Source organism: Tetranychus urticae, chromosome 2, assembly GCF_039701765.1.
Source record: "Tetranychus urticae isolate SD_2017Ah chromosome 2, NJAU_TeUrti_SD_1.0, whole genome shotgun sequence".
In the NCBI taxonomy this organism is placed as follows: domain Eukaryota; kingdom Metazoa; phylum Arthropoda; class Arachnida; order Trombidiformes; family Tetranychidae; genus Tetranychus; species Tetranychus urticae.
In genome coordinates, this window is record NC_142959.1 from 181964 (window position 1) to 203997 (window position 22034).

The 22034-nt window shown below is 31.1% G+C and overlaps 3 protein-coding genes across 5 annotated transcripts; 2 read left to right on the plus strand and 1 right to left on the minus strand.

The window, feature by feature from the left end:
* The first annotated feature begins 8 nt into the window (after window positions 1-8).
* Window positions 9-21129, plus strand: Syn (synapsin). 2 transcript variants are annotated; one of them, XM_015936512.3, is made up of 8 exons: window positions 9-1344; window positions 1605-1662; window positions 1829-1923; window positions 2009-2159; window positions 3096-3185; window positions 17930-18138; window positions 18470-18760; window positions 18984-21129. In XM_015936512.3, exons 1-8 carry the CDS (start codon window positions 1154-1156, stop codon window positions 19435-19437), a joined length of 1539 nt encoding a protein of 512 aa, XP_015791998.2. In that variant the 5' UTR covers window positions 9-1153; the 3' UTR covers window positions 19438-21129. The 2 variants fall into 2 exon arrangements, with proteins under 2 accessions (XP_015791998.2, XP_089123615.1); XM_089267489.1 differs by lacking the exon at window positions 3096-3185 and having other exon boundaries at window positions 64-1344.
* Window positions 3720-5878, plus strand: LOC107368754 (uncharacterized). Its single transcript, XM_089267490.1, has 4 exons — window positions 3720-4908; window positions 4972-5043; window positions 5102-5191; window positions 5424-5878. Exons 1-4 carry the CDS (start codon window positions 3847-3849, stop codon window positions 5490-5492), a joined length of 1293 nt encoding a protein of 430 aa, XP_089123616.1. The 5' UTR covers window positions 3720-3846; the 3' UTR covers window positions 5493-5878.
* Timp (Tissue inhibitor of metalloproteases) lies at window positions 9096-16865 on the minus strand. Of its 2 annotated transcripts, none has more exons than XM_015936630.3 (3): window positions 16509-16865; window positions 15646-16184; window positions 9096-10573 (listed from the first exon to the last, which is right to left on the minus strand). In XM_015936630.3, the coding sequence occupies exons 2-3, from the start codon at window positions 15992-15994 to the stop codon at window positions 10080-10082; spliced, it is 843 nt and encodes a 280-aa protein (XP_015792116.1). In that variant the 5' UTR covers window positions 15995-16184; window positions 16509-16865; the 3' UTR covers window positions 9096-10079. The 2 variants fall into 2 exon arrangements, with proteins under 2 accessions (XP_015792116.1, XP_015792114.1); XM_015936628.3 differs by having other exon boundaries at window positions 16469-16865.
* Window positions 21130-22034: the final 905 nt, after the last annotated feature.

The window sequence follows — 22034 nt, forward strand, 5'->3', positions numbered from 1 at the left end:
TAAGAATGCTTCGCAAGGTCTCTGCTCTTAACTCAATGTCATTTGGTTCGAATATCAAGTATTTGTTATGATTCCACTGAAAATCAGTAAGGTTATCATCATCAATTGATTCTTTAAGGTTTCATCCAAGTCGAATTGTTTTCTCATCCATAAATAATACAAAAATATAGACACGGAAACAAAACTAACCAGCGAGGAAACAATTTTTTGAAACAATTTAAAATTTCATTACATTACTCTTATGTTATAACTAAATTCAACAATTGTTGCAATTTATTTTGTTTGATGGTTGTGGTTATCCCTAGTTTCACTTTCATTATAATCAACTTTATTTCTTTACAAAGATAATCATTTGTTTACATTTTTCTTTCCATTGACCGTCCACCAGGGAGGCAAAGAAACCTTTCTTACCTCTGTTACCGTTAACAATTATCACTTTACTGCTCTATTTAAATCTCTAGTTAACCTAAATTGAGTAAATTTATTAAACAATACATCGTAATCAACAAAAACAATCAAGTCATTTATAAATAGTAAAATCGACGGAAAATAAAATTTACATATTGTCGCATTTTAAAATCTTCTGTGTCCTAAACCTTTACCTTTGTCCCCATAATATTGTGGTTTAAAATTACAAAGGGTTACTTCTTTGAGTGAATGCTATTGTGATCCAGCAATACAGTTGTGAGCATTTTGCCAATTAACTTTACTTGGACGCTCTGTGTATAATTGTGTCTCCAAATCGGTCCTTGACCGTTAAAAATCCACCAAAATTTCGGACCCACGAGATTTCTCCAAGTTAACCTTCTCCTCTTTTCGTCAGAGTTTCTCCTCCACCACAAATTTTCTCAAGAGGAGATTTTCGTCTGGTGATCTTCAGGGTGAAGGTGATGAACAAGAAGATACCTCAGGATTACCTGGAAGACCGAACGTAATTCCATCAACAACAAGTCAACAATCATTACAATCTAAACAATATCAACAGCCCCAACCTCAGCAGCAGCAGCAGCAGCAGCAAATTCAACAACAACCTTCAACTCAACAATCATCATCATCATCTGGAGGATCAAATAATAGTGGAAGAGTGGTTGGACCTCGGCCAGGAGTTACTAATCAACCTCAGCAATCTAGTGATTTATCATTAAATTTCGGGATGAAGAGCTCTACTACCTCAGCTCCAACCTCACCAGCCAAAAATGTTTCCTCATTTCTGTCAAGGGCTACTTCATTAACAAGCTCGGTTACCTCTAATGTTGCTGGAGTTGCTGGTCAAATAAGCTCACGGATAAAGGATCCAAGTAAACAGAAGATTCTTTTAGTGATTGATGACCATCAAACCGATTGGTAAGTCAACACTTTCCACTAACCAAAAAAGAAACGATGAGGATACCGATGTTGACTTTGATTTTAGTTGATGAAGGAAGAAAAGAAATTAAGCTATCCAGGAAACAGGAGAAACTGTCAGAATCAATCTCCATAAGAATATTAATGATAATGAAAGGGGACAATGAATCAGGAAATAATAGCAATGATTATTATTCTAATAGGTTAGACTCTTAACTTCAATTAAATAATTTCTGCCTTTTCTTTCCATCTCTCTCTAGGTCAAAATATTTCCGAGGTAAACGACTTTCTGGTGAGTTTGACATTCGAGTTGAACAGGTAAGCTTTACTTGAATCTATCCAAACTCAAATTTGAACATCGAAATTGCTAACAAATTATATGTGAATTGCTATTTACCGATTGACTTGTAGATGAAAGGGAAACCATTAAGTTGCATGGAAGTTTTATTAATTGTTTCTTTCTCTTATATTTTCATCATTACAGGCTGATTTTCGTGAGCTCAGTGTTACAACCAATTCTGAGCATGGTGCTCTGTGTAGTATAATAACTCCTGAAAGGGGTGGAAATCGTTCAGCAAAGTAATTATCAAACTTAACAATGATAAATGCAATCAGTTTAATCGATCATCTGATTTCATTTCCTTCTCTCTTTCATCGATTTTAGAACTTTTCGTCCGGATTTTCTTTTAGTTCGCCAACACGTCAAAGATGTAGCAACCGATTTCAACGAAATACTTCTTGGACTCAAATACGGCGGAGTACCAAGTGTTAATTCACTCCACAGTATTTACAATTTCATTGATAGACCGTGGGTGGTGAGTGTTTATTATTGTATTATCATGATGAGATAAATAAGCATCATGATAGATGAGCATCATAAACAGAAGTAACACCGACTGACTATAATGAAAAGAAAGTAAATCAATTTACTCGGTGTAAATAATACTTTATATCTCAAGGGGTTTACATTGATCAACAAAAGAAGCAACTAAAAAGGGAAAATGAATGAAGGATTATTTGAAAATTTTTGTACTTATTTTGTATTATTTTACAAGATTCAATTACATTAGACGATAATGATGCAGCTTCTTATCCTCCATATTGATTGCTAGACTGGATTTCAACTAACCGCTATTTGAATAACATTTGAAAGACTTCTATTGAAAAGACAACCAAAAACGATAACTTGGTTTTGCTGTTTCGTCTCCTTTCATTGATCCATTCTGTTAAATGGAGGAAAGGCTGAAATACAATGAAAGATGATTAAATGATTCATCACTTTAAGACCTTATCCTGAACAAAACTAGGCCTGAGCTAAGCTTGAAATGAAAAAATGCCACAGAAAATATATTCAAAATTATCAAGTAAATGTAAAGGTTTGAAATTCACAGCCCAAAGCCAAGTGTCAACATTTTGGATGCAATCATTTCGTCTCAATAATTTAGTAGATAATGACTATTAATCATCAATAAGTAATTACTTTGATTGTTCCAAACGAAACCTAATACTTTAATTACAAGATTTCTATTGAAACCATCTTTTAACATTGAATCTAAAATCGTGAAACCATTAAACACTATTTTTAGCAACCTCTGAAGCTGCATACTTGTGGACTTGTAATACCAAGTATTTTATTTATTAATGGTTTCTTTTTCCTCTTTTATCTTGATTTCATGCATTCCATTATCCATCATTTCAATCAACATCATCATCACCTAATAATGCTCAATAATGAACTAATAATGAATCAGTTTTCACAACTCATTGGAATTCAAAGAAGATTAGGTCGAGAAAATTTCCCTCTCATAGAGCAAACATATTATCCCAGTTACCGAGAATTGGTAAGTTGATTGTTTATTTGCTTACAATTTATTTCATTAATTGATTATTACGTGATTGGCATTGGTATATTTTGATCAACTCAACTATTAAAAAAGGTCTGTGCATTTAGAACACAATTTAATACAAAATTTTGCACAAACTGTAAATGACAACCTTCTGGTTGATTTGAACCATTTGAAAGCAACTATAACATAAACATTAACTTTCAATGTAATGAGCGCATTTTGGTATAATTTTCAAATTTTTATTAACTTTATTTCGATCTGTTTTTGCTGAAATATTCTTAAAAAGTTTATTATTGATTTCAAACAACACATTTTATAATTTAATCATTTGAATGAACTCAGATGGAAATTTTATCTACATGCAAAATTGATTCAATTGTTGAATAGAAGGTAAACTTGAATATTGACACTATTTTTCAAATTTAATTATGACTTTTGAGTGATAAACTCAAATCATCATGAAAATATATAAAAATTGATGGAATATTGAATTTAATATTAATTGTAAGCACTTCGGTTATCGATCAAAATTGAAAAATCAACCAACTACTCAATCTCGACGAATTGTCTTTCGATTCCATCTTTCATTTGCCATCATTTTTACTATCAGTAAGTTATTCAGAATAACTTATGTTGCAAATTGAGTTAACAAAAAATGAAGTTAACTTGGAAGTTTGACTTCAAATCCTTTATTTTCAACGATTTATTAGCTTTACCAGTTTCAAATCAAGACAACGAAACAATCAAATCACTGGTTGAATTAGAAAAACTTTCATATTTATGTTTAATCACTCAATATGGACAAACCCAACAAATTGATAAACCCGTCTCAATCAAACTAAAATTTGCTCATTTTATGGTTCGAGTCTTGAACTTGACTTTCATTCTTCGTTTGATATGTTTTCTAACGATGACCGATAAAACTATGCAAACGATTGTTGCCGATCCTGTGATTAACACTCCTAATCGTGAAATCCTGATTGTGTTGCAACTATTCATTGTAATTGTGATGTTGGTTGTCCGTGAATATATATTGTATCTCGAAAATAATCGTAAATTTTTAATACTTCGTAAACTGTATCACATTCGCAAAAATGGTTTCTCATCTGATTACCTCAACCTAACTGAACGTCAGTTCATGTTTTTCAAGCGAAACTTACATTTCATTCTAATTAACTCATTAAGATTCTCTAAATTAACCATTGTTCTGTTGCCCTTTTTTGGCACTGGAGTTAGACTTAACAATCCTGATTCACTTGCAACCAATTCATTGATCATATCAGCCTGTTTCTGGTCAATCACAGAAGGGTTAACATTCATCTTCTTATATTCAGGAGGCATCCTTACAGTCACATATATTTTCATCTTAATGTTGTTATACTTTTGCCAATTGAGAAGTCTCGTTGAATCCACTCAAAATAAAATTAAATGTTTAACTGATCAAAACAACCAACTGGGAGTTGCTATAACTCTAAAGTCTCTTAATTATCAGAGTACATCATTTTTGAACCAATTTGACCAGTTAAATAGCGACTTTAAATATCTTTGGCTCAACAATGTTATAGTCTTTTCATTCTTGGCAGATTCCTTCATTTTTTTCGGTGCGATTGTTCACATTAATTCAGACTATTTATCTGATGTGCTCACCTATGTAGGATTTTTTGTCCTCTTCATGTGTGCTGTTGGAGGCTATGCTGGTGGAGTATTTCATCAGAAGGTAAACCTGATACTATTGAACTTTAATTTCAGATGAAAATTTCATTTCGCTTTTTCATTCTAGTTGATGTACCTTCACATTCATTATGTTAGACTTTTAACCTTTTCATCAGCACATATTCAAGACAGTTTCAAGGTAAGAATTTCAGTATTCACGATCAACTAATTAATCTATATTGATGATAATTTCATAGGCATTGGAAATAGTTGATCGCATAATGCATCCTGATACTGGTGCATCGGTCGGGGATTTCACAGTCCTTAAGCGTGAGTTTATTGTCTATGTAAGTAACTGCCTGTGATGAGAGTCTTTAATCGCAAGATCAAACAGCTAAATAATTTTCACTCAATTCAATTCATTTTCATTCCACGCACAAATTTCAAGTTAACAACAACAGTTGATATTTTTGTCTGCTTTCGAACTCAAGTTTTTCATTCCGAACTTTACTAGTTGTCGATATACCTTTTCCCAATTCAATGGTAAAATGATTAACACTGATTGTTCTTCTTTTTAAGTATATTCTGGAAAATGCAAGTACTATTATGCTATTATCATGCGATGTTAGGTCGGCTATTTCAATATAAACTCTGAAGTCTATCGATTTCTTGGCCTTTTAATCATCCACTTGAACTATTTAAGCACCTTCGTAATTTGGCTGGTGAATATAATTTTGGTTAAACGATAAATTCTCATTTGCATCTGTAAGCTATCATTTGATGGACACAAATAAGCCTTTGAAAGTCAAACCTGCATTATTTGACATGATGAGTGAATATTTTGCAGTCTTAACAATCCATCATTCAAGATAGATTCCCAATCAATTGAATATCTTATGCTCTGAATTGCTGTCAATTCTTCAACTATCAACTTTATTGATTATAACCAGACTGTGATCAACTCGATTGTAAATTGCTTTGCTGAGTACATTTTGTGTCTAACTTTGTGAATAAAAGATGAGATTGAATATAAAGCTTTAAAATTGTTGGAAAAATTGAATCAACACTTGAGAAAAAAATAGTTTATTTCATGCAATCAAATCGATAAAATATTAATTAATGACAACTTACATGAGAAAAAAGTAAAAATCAATAAACGAATAGTTGAAACACTGAATAGCAAACAAAAATGGTTAACCAACACGAGTTACAAGGACTTGGGCTATGTAGTTCTTGAGGTTCCGTTAGCATCAAATCTTTTTGCTGCACCTGTAAGACGTATCTTATACGAGCTCTTTGCTTTACTCAGACTAATTAAAAAGCATAATTTGAATGTAATTTAAATTTACGATGTTTTAATTATTCACATTTTGAGTGGAAATGAAAACAAATCATTAATAAGTAATCGATAAAGAGTTTCATGCAGCCTCCCAGAATTTCACTTATTTATCAACTGATTTCTCAACAGGTTTTATATTAATAACAATAATTTTGTTCAAATAAAAGTTGATTGTACATTAAACCCTTAAACTGTCAGCCATTAATCTACATTTCAATTTTATTGGTTACAAGTAATTTAATATTGAATCAACAAGATCAACAAGATGAACCTAAAAGTAAATAACATCCATTTGAAGCTTACATTTTCCTGGTTAACCTTTTGAGACTTGGCATTTGAGATGCTAAAGTTTCTTATGTTTTTCAGGTTCTATCGTTTTAGATGATGAACTATCTTAAAGGTTAAATCACTTGACAACTAAGTCGATTTACCATTATGGAACATCAAATTATCCAAAATCCATTTAATATCATGGCTAACGATCGACTGACCGGTTGATCATTTAGTCTGGTTTATATCAGAAATTGTATTTGGTTCGTGTTTTTATGTTTTATTATGAAAAAATAATGATTATTTATTCATTATAATATAAATTTTTCTTAATTGCATTACATTTCTGTCAATTGGAAAGTCTAAATTCAATTAAATAGATAAATGAGTTAAACGTGAAACGTCATCGGTTGATTCAATTTGTGGATGTAAATGAAAATTCAGTTTTGAAAATGAACGTCTCTTTCAATTGATTCATTAAGTGATTTGATAACAACAAAAGTTGATTTTTTGAATTAATTTGACTAATTAAATGACAATTTTAGATGCTATTTTCATTACAACATGATTCCGCTTTTTTTGCTCAAAAATTATTTCAAAAAGTTTTTCATTTTCGCGACAATTTTTCAAAGACTAATCATTTTACATCGTTTTTCATGTTTGGTTGTTTAGGTTTCAATTTAATGTACAATAAAGTTTCAATTTATTTCATTGAATGTCACCAGCTTTGTTGTTAAACAATAAAATAGCTTTTGCCTTTGCTGTTAAATTGCAAAGATTTATTGACTGATTTAGTCAAATAATCAGCTAAAATTAATGAATTGTTCTGCAATTATGGTTGGTCATTCAATTGTTCTAGGTTTAGTTAACATTATTGTGAGCAATTCAACCATCCAACATTGAAAAACTCTTTCGATGCTGATACATTGTTCCCCATCCATAGAAGTGCAAATATTACAGAGATGGAGTAAAAGTAAATTGATTCAATTATGATGGACTTGGTAAACATTCAATAGTGCTGTTAGTCAAACTAAAATAAAATGACAATCAATAGGAAAAGCCATTTGAATGTTATTACACACAAACATTGAACTTGTTGCTTCTCATTGAATGAAATTATTTTAATTTTGCTTCAAGAATTGATTAAAGTGACAATTTTAAGCGAAAAAATTCAATAAACTGATCATTCAACTTACTTTTGACCAAAACTTTGGTTATGTTAAGCAATACACAATCATCCAAATACATTTAATGCATTTAGTTTTTTTGAACAAACAATTAATGATTACAAAAAGTTACAAAAAGTTAGTCTATTATAAAAAATGAATGCCTCAATCATGGGTAAAACAAGGAATATCTCACTATTAGAAATCGAGCAAAGTTTCGTTCTCTCAATCTGATAAGGAAGACGCGTATGTGCGACTATTCTGGTTTGCAAATGTCAACGAATTAACCAATTTTGCTTGAATGCTCTACGAAACTTAAACAATTTCTCGATTGATCAATACCATATCTTGACAGTCAGCTCATGCTTCCTTCAGTAATCAGCCATCAATGCCAGTGACTGAAACTGAATTCATCTTTTCATCTCTTCTTGACTCATCAATTCTTGCAGTTTTTGATGTTCTTATGAAAAACTTCATTTTTTTGTCCTATTTTTGTCTTACATGTAAAATAAAAAGAAGATGAATTTAGTCGGATAGACTCGATTCCCTCGTAATAGGAAAAATGTAACTTTATGTAGATCTATGAATAGCCTAACATGGAAATATGCTAAATTGGCTATTTTAAGGTAATCTTATTATGAAGGAATCTAGTTCAGTTGTTGAATTAAATATATTACATGTACCCAAGGAATTCGTGTGGTACAGTAGGTGACATAAGTACACAGTGTATAAAGTCCCTTATTTTTGCGCATCAATCTTTAAATATTTACATTTTGTAAATTATGATAGATTTGCGAAGAGCATAGAAAGTTGAGACTGTTATGGAAAATACAGTCTTTCGATAGAGTCTTTCCAGGTTCTGATCAACTAACTTCATTAATCATTCCATTTACAATAACTGAACAATTCGATCTAGATCTTACACTCTTGTTTTCCAATATTTGTGAACATTTTTTGCTCAATTCTTTCTTTCAATCAGGATGGGTGAAAATATTTTGTGGATGAAACATCATTCAGAGAAATTGTATCAATTGATCAATTAAAAAGGTTTTACCAATCAATTTACATATAAACGGAATGGCAAAGTTGAAGCTGGATTTTGTTTTGGCAAATATCTTAATGAAGATTGATACGTTTGATGCAGAAACAATTATCCATTTTTTGGCTTCACAGCTAACATCCTATTTTAACAACTATGATGATTTGACAAAATTTGATGAACATTTGAACTCACAGTTGACTGATCACAATCTTCTGATTAAACCGTTAACCTTAGACTAGTGAATTCACGTAACTTCATGTGCTATCACTAATCACTCATGTTGAGCCGTTCATGAATCCTTTCTATTACATAGTAACATGTATTAACCAACCAGTTAAACAACTAGTTATTTCTCAAGGAATTCAACTTAATTGAACGGGAAAATCCAATCATCTCGTCATGATAATACTCAGGGAAATAAGCCGATGAGAATGTCTAATAAATTACAATTTTAATGATATAACCGATTGAAACAATTGAGTTGGATAAGCAAAGAAGAAGAAACTTGGTAAATTTGTTTAAATAATAGTATAATAATAATAATATTGTTGTTGTTTCTGTTGTTCATTAATAATGGTGATAAACAAGGAAGAGAATGTGATGTTGATGGATGATGTTAATCAAGAAAAGCTAATCTCGGATAATTATTATTAAAGGTTAATTTTGTTTCACAGCAGGGTGAAAACACTACGATTTTAAACGTTACAAAAACATGAAAATTTGCGTTTGATTGATACAACAATCCATTCGGACCAAGTTCTGGTTGCCTTTGATGATGATATAGATGAAGACGACGAAGATGAAGAAGGTGAAGAAGGTGAAGAGAATGAAGATGATGGTGAGATGATGAAGATAGCGTAAATATACGAGTATCATGTTAACCTTGTAATTGTTATCAGGTAAAATGAAAATATCCGGCGTTGCTTTCAATTGTTGTCACTCCTTTGAATCCCACTCTACAATTGACATCATTGGCATTCCATTTAATGGTGATGATTAATATCGATAACTTTTCATATTTAAAATCACAATTAACATCCCACATGATTAACATAAAGTTAATCATAATCATGAAAGTAATGTTTCTCTCTTTTCTTTATTCACATGAGATTCATGGCGTAATGTTGATGATTTGATATTCAATGTTTTTTCGTCTTTTGTCTGTTTCTCATTCAAATTGTATGTGAAACTTAATCAACAATCTAACAATTAGTTTATTGAAACAAAACAATTTTAAGTGCAAATGATTTCCCCTTTTCGATGGTTTGTAGGAAGATTGAAAAAAATGTTGTTCTCATCATCTGAATAAACCTTTCCATGTAATGATATTAATCGAATGATGTAAAGTTACAATGTTAATGATGGTTAACCAACAGATCAACATTAATTGTTGATGTAATTCTGGTTGCTTCATTAATTCAAGGTTCTCCTTCTCGTTCAAGTTGAAGTAATGCTTTACGTTCAGCTTTCCTTTTCATACAATCGAGATAATCGATATTCTGATCCCATTGACATTGGCCAAGTTTTGATCGATTCCGTCGATTGCGATTACTATCAAAGTTTATTACATCATTGGATTCAGGTTCAGGGTAGATTGAACTTGGAGCTGGGACTGGTAAGCAAGTGGAATATGAACCTTGACAATCAAATTCAATCTCCCATTTAGTATCCCATGAACAGTAACCAAATCGTCTGTAACCCTTGGTGTTGTCAGTTTGTCCATCGATCGATCGATTACTGAAGTTGTAATGATAACCAGAGTAAAAAGCATATGATCCTGCATCGGTCACTTTACAGCCGCAAGAGCGTCCAAAGTTACGTCTAAATCCTTTCTTTTGACGATAAGTTAAACTGGACCATTCCGAGATGAAATTACAGATTGATACAAATGGTTTACCGTTAACAATCCGTCCTGCAATTGAATCAAACACAAAATAAAAGTTGCAATTAGTAAGCAATTTAAATGTTAATCAAGTTGCACAATTGACTTTATTATTCTCATGTGGTCAATTACGATTAACTGTTAGCATTGAATAATTGAAGATTTGAAGGTTAAACTAATTTTATTAGATCAGTTTTTTCATTATAATAAAGTGGATAATAAAGTCGATTGTTAGATTGTAATTGTCTAAATTAACTCTAAATTAATGGAATCTTTTGGGGCTCTTTTGTTTGTAAATGTTGACTAAACACTGACAAATCTAGCTTTGATCAAGTCTGCGAAATGTTCAAAACTTATTTGAAACTGATTCAGGTAAACAACTGATTTCATTAAACTTTGAATCCACTTGATGAGCATTCAAATAACCTTGTATAGAAACAAAACATTGAAATTCTTTTGCTTTTCCCTGTGAATTGACGGTAAATCGCATTCAAGCTGAATTATGAATTAAATGTAACAATAATTCTGCTTTTGCATAAATCAAATTTTAATGTTTTCATGTTTAACCAACAAACGTTATTAAATACAATTGTTAACTTGGAAATTGTAACAATTTTTGATCAAGACTAATTCAGTTTTAATTTGACAATTGCAACAATTCATTTAGCAAACAGTAAGATAATGAAGTTTGAAATTGCTTGAAGAGGTTCAATCTCATCTTGGTTCACCACTAAATTGTTATTTTTTACAATTCTGGAATAAACAATTCAATTTAATATGATTAATGTCTCGTTTTTCATGTAAATGTACATTAACTCTGAATGTCTGAGAAAAAGCTGCAAATCTAAATCATAAAAGCATGAATTTCTTTATTGGCAAAGTTGGTCGACTAAATTATGCTCATCAATTTACGGACAATCAGTAAATGGTTGATCATTTGCTCTCAAAATTGTTCATTAAACTGTTTGAAAGTGATTTCTATTTCTATAACACAACATTGCGAATAATCAAATTGAATGTATAAATTTCACAAAAAATCAAATGACAGTTTACCATGAAGGATTTCATTTAAATCAATCGTAAAACCAATTTTATCATTTTTATTAGAAAAATAAATTCTTTTTCAGCTATTTTTAGATTTAATAACAGATCAACTTGCCAATTGGCTAGAGATTTGATTCAATGTTTCATGTTTCAAACAGAAACTTGATAATTGAAATTGATTCTAAGCACAATTTTTACTCGAAAATAACATTTATTGAATCGCAAAAGTAACTATATAAATGATTACATCTTATTAATTGTTGTTATTTGCACTTTTGATTGTAATCAATGAAGCTATTCTTGTATCTATGATTCAATGAATTGTCAAGATGAGAATCAGTTGAGTCTTGATTTGATCTCTTAAAGCTACTTCAATAGTGTTAATAGATGCTAACTCAATTGGAGTTTTCCGTTTTGTTAAATAATCAAGTTAATCAGTTACACATTGATTACAGTGTAACATTTGTTTCAATGTTTCAATTAGACATTGTGAATCACTTGGATATAATAATGATCACAATTAACTTGATCACAATTGAGCGAGTCAAGAGGATTACATTGAATCGGTGGATCCCGATGATGATCTTAAAAAGAGTCAAAAGTCAAAGTTAATGTTAAATGCAATTGCAATTAGACTCTTTTTATCGCAACTAATTTAATGTCCTGGTTGATTAGGAGTCAACTGGAAGGGTTAAAGATGGAAAACACTTGATCTATTAATATGTGAAAAGTGAAAATCAGTAAAAATATCTCATGTTGTTAACTTTGAATGTAATTTTTGTTCACACTTCTTGAAACATCACTTGACATTCCAAGAGTGAAAACAAGATAATCATTGAATTAACATCAGTTGAGTTTGCTAATTAAAGTGGCATTCAATTAATTAGTGAATTCATGACAAATATCAATCATTCTGACTGTCAACGAAAAGTTAAAGGTTAAATTGGCTGCATCATTAAACAATTGTAAAACCAACGATCAACAGCAATAAAAAAAGTTCAAATCAAAAGTCTTTGCACAGGTTTAATTTCAATTTAATTGCCTATTTGAGTCATCTATCGACGATCGTTGGTAATTAATCAGCTAGCGAGATATCAAAGTGACCATTTCGCACTCAATTCATCACTCAATCTTTAATTGTCAAACTCGACTCAATAAAATGCGATTTAATCCTCACTAAGCACATTAAGTTGTGAGATTATCATTGCTTCTTGTGTCAACTGAATCAATCAAATCATCTAATCTTTTCTATAAAATCAATAATGAATCATCATTAATATTAACCCATGTTGATCAATATGAACACAGAAAATAAATACAGAAATACATTTATAAAGACACCTAAATATTGAACAAATGCAAACTCATTGATTTAATTAATCACAAAATAAGTGATTGATGATTTATGGTGATGTTGTATGATGCTAAATGGTGTTAATCTAAACATTTGGCAAAATATCAAAAAGATTGCACTTGATTTGAATTATCAACTGAATCTAGGATTCAAATTCATTATAATTTCTATCAAAAAATCTTCATCGTTCACCTCATTTGGCAAGCAATTTAATCATGGAGCTAAATTGAAACAGAAATTTTAATTATTACAAATTACAAGAAAAAGGTCGATAATATTCGTAATGATGTATTTAAAGAGCACAAAAGAGCATAAATAAGATATGAAAAGGAGTATAAATATGAAAATGTTTTTCTATCATTTTGTCAATTCAAGCTTTCCAAGTTATTCAGTCATTTCAAATCAGATTGCTGCAGCCTACAAGCATTCAAACTTGATGACATTCATCATCAGTTTACTGAACTTTCAGTTCGTCTTGAAGCAAAAATATGTGAGTAACTCAAAAATTGTAAACAAGAACATTTAAAAATGAAATGACAAAAGTGTTGAAAATCGTCAGATAAACTGTTGAATCAAATTTCATTATAATTATCTAATTATACTAATCGATATTGAATTAATTGCTCAAATCGTAAAATGTTATCCAAGAAAACTGAGAATCATTGAATGATCTTAAAACAACAAATAATTTGATCATTTGCAACAATCAGATGATTATAATTGCAACCATAAATGGATTTGTATCAATTGTATTCAACAGCAACAATTATTGGTTATTACTTGAGAGCAATCAGTTATTAGTTGTAATCCAATTACAATTTTGTGTTGCTGGGAAAACAAATTGTGCTAATATTGATAGTAATTAGTTAATGATGATGTTTATGTGGGTTGTTGAGATGTTATTCAAGAGGAATTCAGATTGTTGTTGATTATCAATAATCATGAGACTTAATTTTGGTTCATCGGCTGTTATGAGACTTGATCAGAGTTTAATTGTAAAGTTAATTTTTGAAGCTGGAAAAGGTTGAAACTGGTTAATTGTTGACAAAAAAGATGATGATACAAGTTTGTTTTGTTTTGAGTAAAACCAGAAGGTAAAACCTTATAAATCAAGTTTTACCTTCAAATTTATCTAATAAATCATCATAAAAACTCAATTTCATGATTTATCTTGAAAGATTTTCAATGTTGATATTAAATAAACTCTCGCTAACCTTATTATAATTATGATAGTAAAGATGATAATAATGAGGTTTTTGGTAACAATTTGTTGTGGTTTCGAATGGTCTGTCAATGAAAAATGATGCTTAAAAAAGTGTCTCAATACATTTAGATACATTTCATGATATGATAACCCTAATACTAATATAAAATAAATGTTATATTAAGTTGTCAAGAATTTCCAAGATAACATCAATCGAGAATTCAGTTAATTTGGAACATTTCAGTTTGTGATTCAATCATTTAATCAGTCATGGTGAAGAGGATTAAGGTTTCTTTTTTGCTTACTTATTCAAAATGAAAACAACAAATCAGGTAAGAAGCTAACTCAACGCTTCTCAGTTGATTACAATCATTTTTCAATGAGATTTACAGTCAACAGAAAATTAAATTTAAATTAACTCTGATTTGTGTTCAAAAACGCATTGAAAATGGGTTGAATATATTCAAGTAATTACTGATATCAAATTAAAAGCAACTTTCACTATTCAATTTAAATTGTAATATGCAATGTAATTCAATCTTGAAATAACTTGAAAATTCATTCGGTTCATTTAAATGCTAAAACTGTTAAATTGCTTAATTAGCCAATGAAAGTTGACTTGCACATTAAATGAGAAACTGAAATTAAGAAAATGATTCAACTTGGAATCGTTTGGAAAGCAAAAGTACCCAAGATTTTGAGGATAAATTGTCGACAATTAAAATCTTAAAACATTGGTCTACAAGATATTCATTTGAGTTGTTATTGCATGGCTCATTCAAGTTTGTTTCAAATTCTTGCTCTTCAACATTTCAAATTTACCCTGATATTAATTGCTGTTGATTGATTAATTTAATTGGTCAAAAGATGAATTTTGAAAAACTTGTTTACAATCATCTAATTAACGGATCAACCTTGAAAATTGTTTATCAAGAAATGAACGATCTTAAATTGGCCAGAGTGCATTAGATTGTCAGCTTAATTGTATCAAACAATTTGTCTGCTTGTTGGAGTCAATAAATCATTGGAAGCAATTACAACTTAAAATGAGAAACATTTTCAGTTGAAACTTTCTTATTGAATGGGGAAATGGTAAATGAAAGTTGATTAAATTTTCAATTCTGGTTCAGATTCATCTTTTAAGAGCAATTTTTGTTGAGATTTTTCATATTTTCAATGTTGGTTTTGTAGACCTAAATATAGTGACAAGTTTGACCTTTATCATTGAATCTTTATCTGTCAGAGTCAACATGAAAATATTTGAAATACACAGCTAAATAGCTACAATCATTATCTGGTAATCATAATTGTCATCATCATTATTACCATCAAGGTTAAGATGATGTTACTCAAGAAAAAAGCAATCAAAAGGTTGTAAAAAATAAGCAACTAGGTGACTTTACATATGATAAGTGAGTAAAGTAATCAATGGGTTGGTGTAATTGTTCTGGTAACTGTCAAAAGGTGTTATCTTCAAGAGTATTACAGAGTTAGTCTTACCTGTCATAAGGTAAGTAGTATTTTTGGCAAGAGTCGGTGAACAAGAAGACAAAGCTGATCCAGTGTAGATGAAACCTTTGCGAACTGAGGTTTTGTCCATTCCTTTGTATATTTTGTAAACTTTAACTGGATAACGAAGGTAATTGTATTGATGTAATTGCTTTGGATCTCCCTGAATTGAAAGAGTTACCACAAAATCAGATGAACAGAAGTGCTCTTGAGGATGAGAGTAGACACAGGAACAGGCATCAGAAGTGGTAATAAAATACAGTGACCAGGCAATTAATACAATTAGGTTCATCATGAAAGGTATTCCTTGATGATTACCCATCATTGTAATATGTCTCATTAGACTAATCAGATAGATTAGCCGTGAAATTAAACAGGAAAAGGCAAAGGATTGCTGCTGTTGAAACACCAATCAATGGTAAAAATCAATTTCACTTGATCTCTGGTAATAATCAGCTAGTCAGTCAGTTATTCAACCAGTTGTTGAGTAAGTCTGTCTAATTTGATCGTCTGGTTAGTCTGTCTACAAACTGAAAAGGGAGAGAAAGAAAGAAAAGAGTTAATATAAGTTGTGTGATGATGATTTTATTTTATTTAAGATGTTTGCTTTGCAACATTTTTCAATCTCCTTCTTCATAACTGTTTACATGTTGATACCATATCAATTAATCTAAGGTAATAAATGTTTAAGGTGTCTTGTTATGGTGATGGCGGTAGTTTATTATGATATGGAAATGGTTATGAGTAGATTGGTGCCTTTCAATGGGACTAGTAGGTAAAGGGGAAACAATTAATAAGCGAACATCAGAGTTACCTTTCAGATTTAATGAGGCATTAATCATTAACAAACAGACCTTAAATAATTAAACCTTTTCTTGGACCATTGTTTAACTTGCTGACCAATCCATTGTAATATAAAACAATCTTTGTAATGATTACAGGCGATATTTATCAAAGGTTTACTGTTTGTTTACTTCACACACTTAAAGAGGCTCACAGAGTTGATTTAGATTGTATATCCAAAGCAATGGGTTAACAGAGTTGCAAATAAGGTGATATATTTTGATTATAATTTAGAGAGCTTTTTAAATGTGATAAATTGCTGGATTTAGTTACATGAAAAACAAAATAAAGAATGGAACAGATGAACGTTTTGTTTACAAATGTAAAACTGTTGATGGTTGTTGTTGCCGGTTAGAGTGAGGTGCAAAGAAACAAGTGTTTGGTAACAACGCAACGAGAGAAAGAGAGGACAAATAAGAGGTGAGAGAGAGAGAAAGAGAGAGAGGCAAACACTGATAAGGAGAGGATGATAAATAGTGATGAAGAGGAGATGTTGATGAAAAAAGTGATTCGGGTGAGCGATGTTAGAAGGTTGAGCTTGTGAAGAGTTGTGAGTTTAAGATGAGAAGGATTGTTTGTTGATCACAGCTTTTTTTGTTTTTCCCTTTGTTTTTCATCATTTTCATGATGTTCGCATGAAAAACACAGAAGAAGAAGAAGTTGCTTAAGTGAAGTAGACTGTTAATGTTGGAAGATAAACTCTGAAAACAAATGAAAAGCTAATAATCTTCTGCATCTTTAAGATAAATAGAGGAAATATTGTATAATACTAGTGTGATATTTCCCTAGTGAATAAAATTGTAACCAATCCAAATTGAGTTATGCTGGGATAAGTATATCTACAAACCTTATTAACACCTCATTGACTAATTAATGGCAAACACAGGGATTATTAGTCGAACCACTTGTAAATTTTGATTTATTATAACAATAATATGAGATAATTAATGAACATTTTACGGTTAAGAGATTAACAATGTTGTGCTGTGTCTTAAGAGATAATCATGTTTCTGAAACAATTTGACTTAACGTTGGTCTTACATTATTTTGGTCTTTCTTGTGACTTTTAAACCAATGTAGTTACAATTTGTTGTACTTTAGTTAGTTAATTAAAGATCGTGTTGTTTGTACAAACGAGGAAAGAAAAGGTTCATTACAAGTTTACAAATATCCTTCAGCAAGAGTTAATTTCCAATGAACTTAATTGGTTGAAGCTTCAATGGTTTTCTTTTCCCTGGTGATGGTGAGAGATGAGGCTTGATGAGGTTGATGAAAGATCGGAAAGGTTAAGAAATGCTAATAACGAAATACCAAAATGCCAATCAAGTCAATCAACATCTAAATTCAATTTTTGTGTCTTTGGTTTGCTAAATATAATAAAAGAAGCAAAAATTAATTGATACTTTTCCTTGTCAACCTTTCTCTTGATTAGCTATCCAATCCACCACGATTTCCATGTGTAATTAAGATTGGCCATGCACACTGTGGTCAGGGCAAAATGAAAATCGAGAATCCATCAGAGTTTCAAGATATAGTTTCAATAGTGGCTTGTGCTAAAACTTTTGTCACCAGCGAACCTTTCATAGATTCTAAATGTGATATACACATTCAAAAGATTGGTGGAAATTACAAAGCATTCATGTAAGTAATCTCTTCTTTTGTTCTTCTTCCTTTAATTGACTGAAGTCTCAACTAAATCAAGTACCCAGCTGGACTGTCCAATTCCTTTCTCATCTTTTCTGGGCACGTTTCTTTATCTTCTTCCTGGTTTGGGAACAAGTAAACCAAATCAGGGCACTTTGTGCGGGACACTGAATTTCATTTATCCATATATTACACTTTAAATGTTACCAGTTTCGGGCTTGAGAGATTTCAGAATTTTTATCAAACTTGACTTATAATCTTTCTCAATCTTAATTCTTCATCTTTGGTAATACTTCCTGGCTCTAACACATAATAAATCGGAAATCAGGCGAAAATCCATATCAGGCAATTGGAAAGCTAATGTTGGATCATCAATGTTGGAACAGTGTCCGGTGACTGAACGTTACAAGAAGTGGATTGATGAGGTATCAGAAATTTTCAATGGACTGGACATTGTTACTGTTGAAGCTGTTTTAGCCAAAGATGGCCAGGAGTATATCTACGAAGTAACTGGTTCCCAAATGATTTTGATGGGTGAAACACAGGAAGAGGATCGACGAATCATATCAGAACTAGTTACCAGTAAAATGCAACATTTCTGCGGGCGACCTGTAATGACGTAAGTAGTTATATAAATTCACAGAACAATCAATATGAAAGAACGAACAGCATTTTCACATGTTAGAAGTGTCACCATCTCCTGGTATATTAAGTAAACTCGCAAAGAAATACCGCAATTCACTTGTTGGTCAATTCAGGCGATTGATTAGACATTTAAATCTAAATTGAATTATTCATCTTTAATTAATTTCACTATTTATTGATTTAATTTATTCAAATAGGAAACAATTGTCCAGATCAAGCATAACAACATCATCAACAACTGGCTACTCCTCGGAAGAACCAAATACTGGTGATCTATCTCGCTCTCAATACTCTGGAGCCAACCCTGCATACGGACAGCGACCACCTAGAGACTCAACCCAAAATAGCGGAACCGGTGCACCAAGAAGAGGATCTCAAACTTCAATAGGCTCGGCTAGTGATCTTACCGGAAATCAAGCCAATAGTGGATCAACTGGAGCCGGATCAGCTGCTGGAGTAACAAACCCAACAAGCGATTCTGGACCTACATCAAGCCTTGGACAAACAACGCAGCAAATTAAAGGCCTTTTCCGTCGAGCATCAATCTCAACTGATGATAGCAATCAAACTAGTGGAGTTAAATCAGAGGATCCAGATGATACAATGAAAAATTTGCGCAAAACATTTGCCGGAATATTTGGTGACATGTGAAAGCATAATCATGAAGAATGTCCTGAAACGTATCTTAACACAGACATTTATTCAGTTTTTTCTTGGCATCTCAGTTTTTCCTTTCTTCTTACCTTAAAAATATTGGTTTTATCTTCTAAACTTGAGAATCATCTAGAGATTCATTCTTTTTCTTCATTCGTTCATCTCTCTTCCTTTCTTTTCTGAAGGATTGAACAAAGCAACAGCTGTGTAGCTTGAGTGCAATAAGCTAGATAGCGTTAAACTTGAAGTAACCACTTGGGCCGATTGTGCTTCACTGGTCTTCTTGAAGACGACGTAGCTGTTTGAGTTAGAGTGATTTTGAAAGAAACAAATTTGTTATCAATTACCGTTATCGTTGTTCCAAGCGGAAATTGGATTGTCACACCAAAGATTTTACCTGTTCTCACCAAGAACTAAGCCTTGACCTGTTTTGATAATTTCAGTGTTAACTTTATTCTCTTCAACTTCTATTTTCGTTTGGTTGGTTCAACAATTTCAAACAAATTACGGAATGAATGAGTAGCTCATTGCAACAACTTAACTCTTGGCGTAAACAAACTTACACTTCATGGTTGTGTGTTGATGTTTACTAATCAAAGATATGAAAAAATCAAAGGATTAATGACAATAAGCAAAACCATTTTTCTCAATCTAAAATCATATTTTCAGTAACTTTGTGTCCTTTAAAGTCCATTAATTTATTATTATTTATCACATTCCAATAGTTACTTCAGTACTTTTTGTAACTCCATTCATCCCAATCACTTTTTGTTTTTTAATTGTTCAATTTTTAACCTTCAAAGTTCCAGAATTTTAGGTTGAAAAATATTTCCATTTGTTTCTCATTTAATTCAATCACTTTTCATGGTCTCTTTCTTTCCACTATTAAGTTGACAATCTAAAATGAGAATTGATTGTTTTCACTAGATGCAAAATGATTGCAAATCAATCATTGTCAATAATTTGATTTCTAACGAAAAACAAAACAATTTAACAGTAAAACAATGCAATTAATGTGAAGTTAAACCTTTGCAAAAGGCAAATCATGCTAATAACAATATTAGACTACATACATTTTAGACTATTAATTTAATTTCAGATCAATCACCTTTGGAAACTTTAATTAACTGGTGATTGTGTGTGTTCAAATTTGAAATGTTGATTAACTGCAATCAGCCAAATTTTCCCTTTTTTGTCAAATCATTTTGTTTTGATATGTAAACTCATCAACTTAAAGTGTTTCACCTCCATCAAATAGCTTTACCTTGTTTTGATTACTCCATTAGCTATTAACTAATAAATAACAATTAAAATTGGTTGCTGGTTGAAAAAGAAGAAGAAACCATTTAGAGTAATATTAAGTAAAGTCACAGTGTATATGAAACTAAGAAACTGTGTAAAATGCTGTTCTCTGGTTAAAACAAATGCTTATCTATGTTCATGTTTGGTTATTATAATAAAAATAGTAATAAATATGTTGAAGTGATTAAATATGAAATTAATAATCTATGAATACAAATAATTGTATCAATAAATGACAACTACAAAAACATGATTGATGTGGTTAACAAAGAGACAAAAATATCAATGAGCAATAAAATTAGATTACTTTCTACTTAACTTGCATCCTTATGATTGATATGCTGTTAACGATAAATAAAAATTAACAATTAACACCAAGAAAACAAATAACTCTCATGATTTAATCCAAAAAAACAAAAGGAAAATGAAAGCACCGTTAGTGCAATAAACATTGAAATTGTTGACAAAATTAACAGTTTCAATGTAGTTTGTATTGCCGACGGTAGATGGAAGCTCTAGAGCTTAATTCAAATTTTACTAATTTTGATTTCAACAGTTTGCCAGTTTTGATTAAAGTCACAATTAGTCAAGAAAAATTCAAATGCAATTCAAGATGGGAAAAGGATAACGTTTTACGCCATTTTGTAACCTTTGGACTCGGAATTCGACTGTTAATAATAACTATTGTGCGATCATCAATTAAATCAAATTTCAATCATTGGCTCGTCTACAATTTTTAGGCTACAAAACATCTTGAGTGTTGATTAAAATGAGCTCTAAATGTTTGTAGACTGGTTAAATTAATTAGCAGGACAATTATTAAAGTAAGTGATAAATTGAACGAGAAGGGATCAAGTGAGTCAAGTGAAATTAACGTTTAAACTGGAAACAAGCTGATTCAACAAAAATTAATTGTTGACATAAAGAAAAGATAAATAAGCAAAAAAAGGAATCAAATGAAGCACCTTGTCCCTTAGTGAATTAAATTAAGAAACAATTAGGTAGAATCAGTGTTTGTTTTGTTGTTAATCTAACATTGTTAAACTAGAGACAGAACAAGATCGATGTTGTTATTACATGGCTCTGAACAAAGTTAAGACAATAGTGAAAGAGGAAAAAATGATGATGGTAATGATGAAAATGGTGGCAGTGGGTTGGTGGGGTGGATGGGGGATCATCAGATGAAGAAAGTGATGAAAGTAAACTAAAGACTGAGAAAAGTTATGTTTTCAAGTTGAACATCTTAACCCAAATTTATCAGGAGAGATCCTGGAAGATGGAAGAAAGGGAAA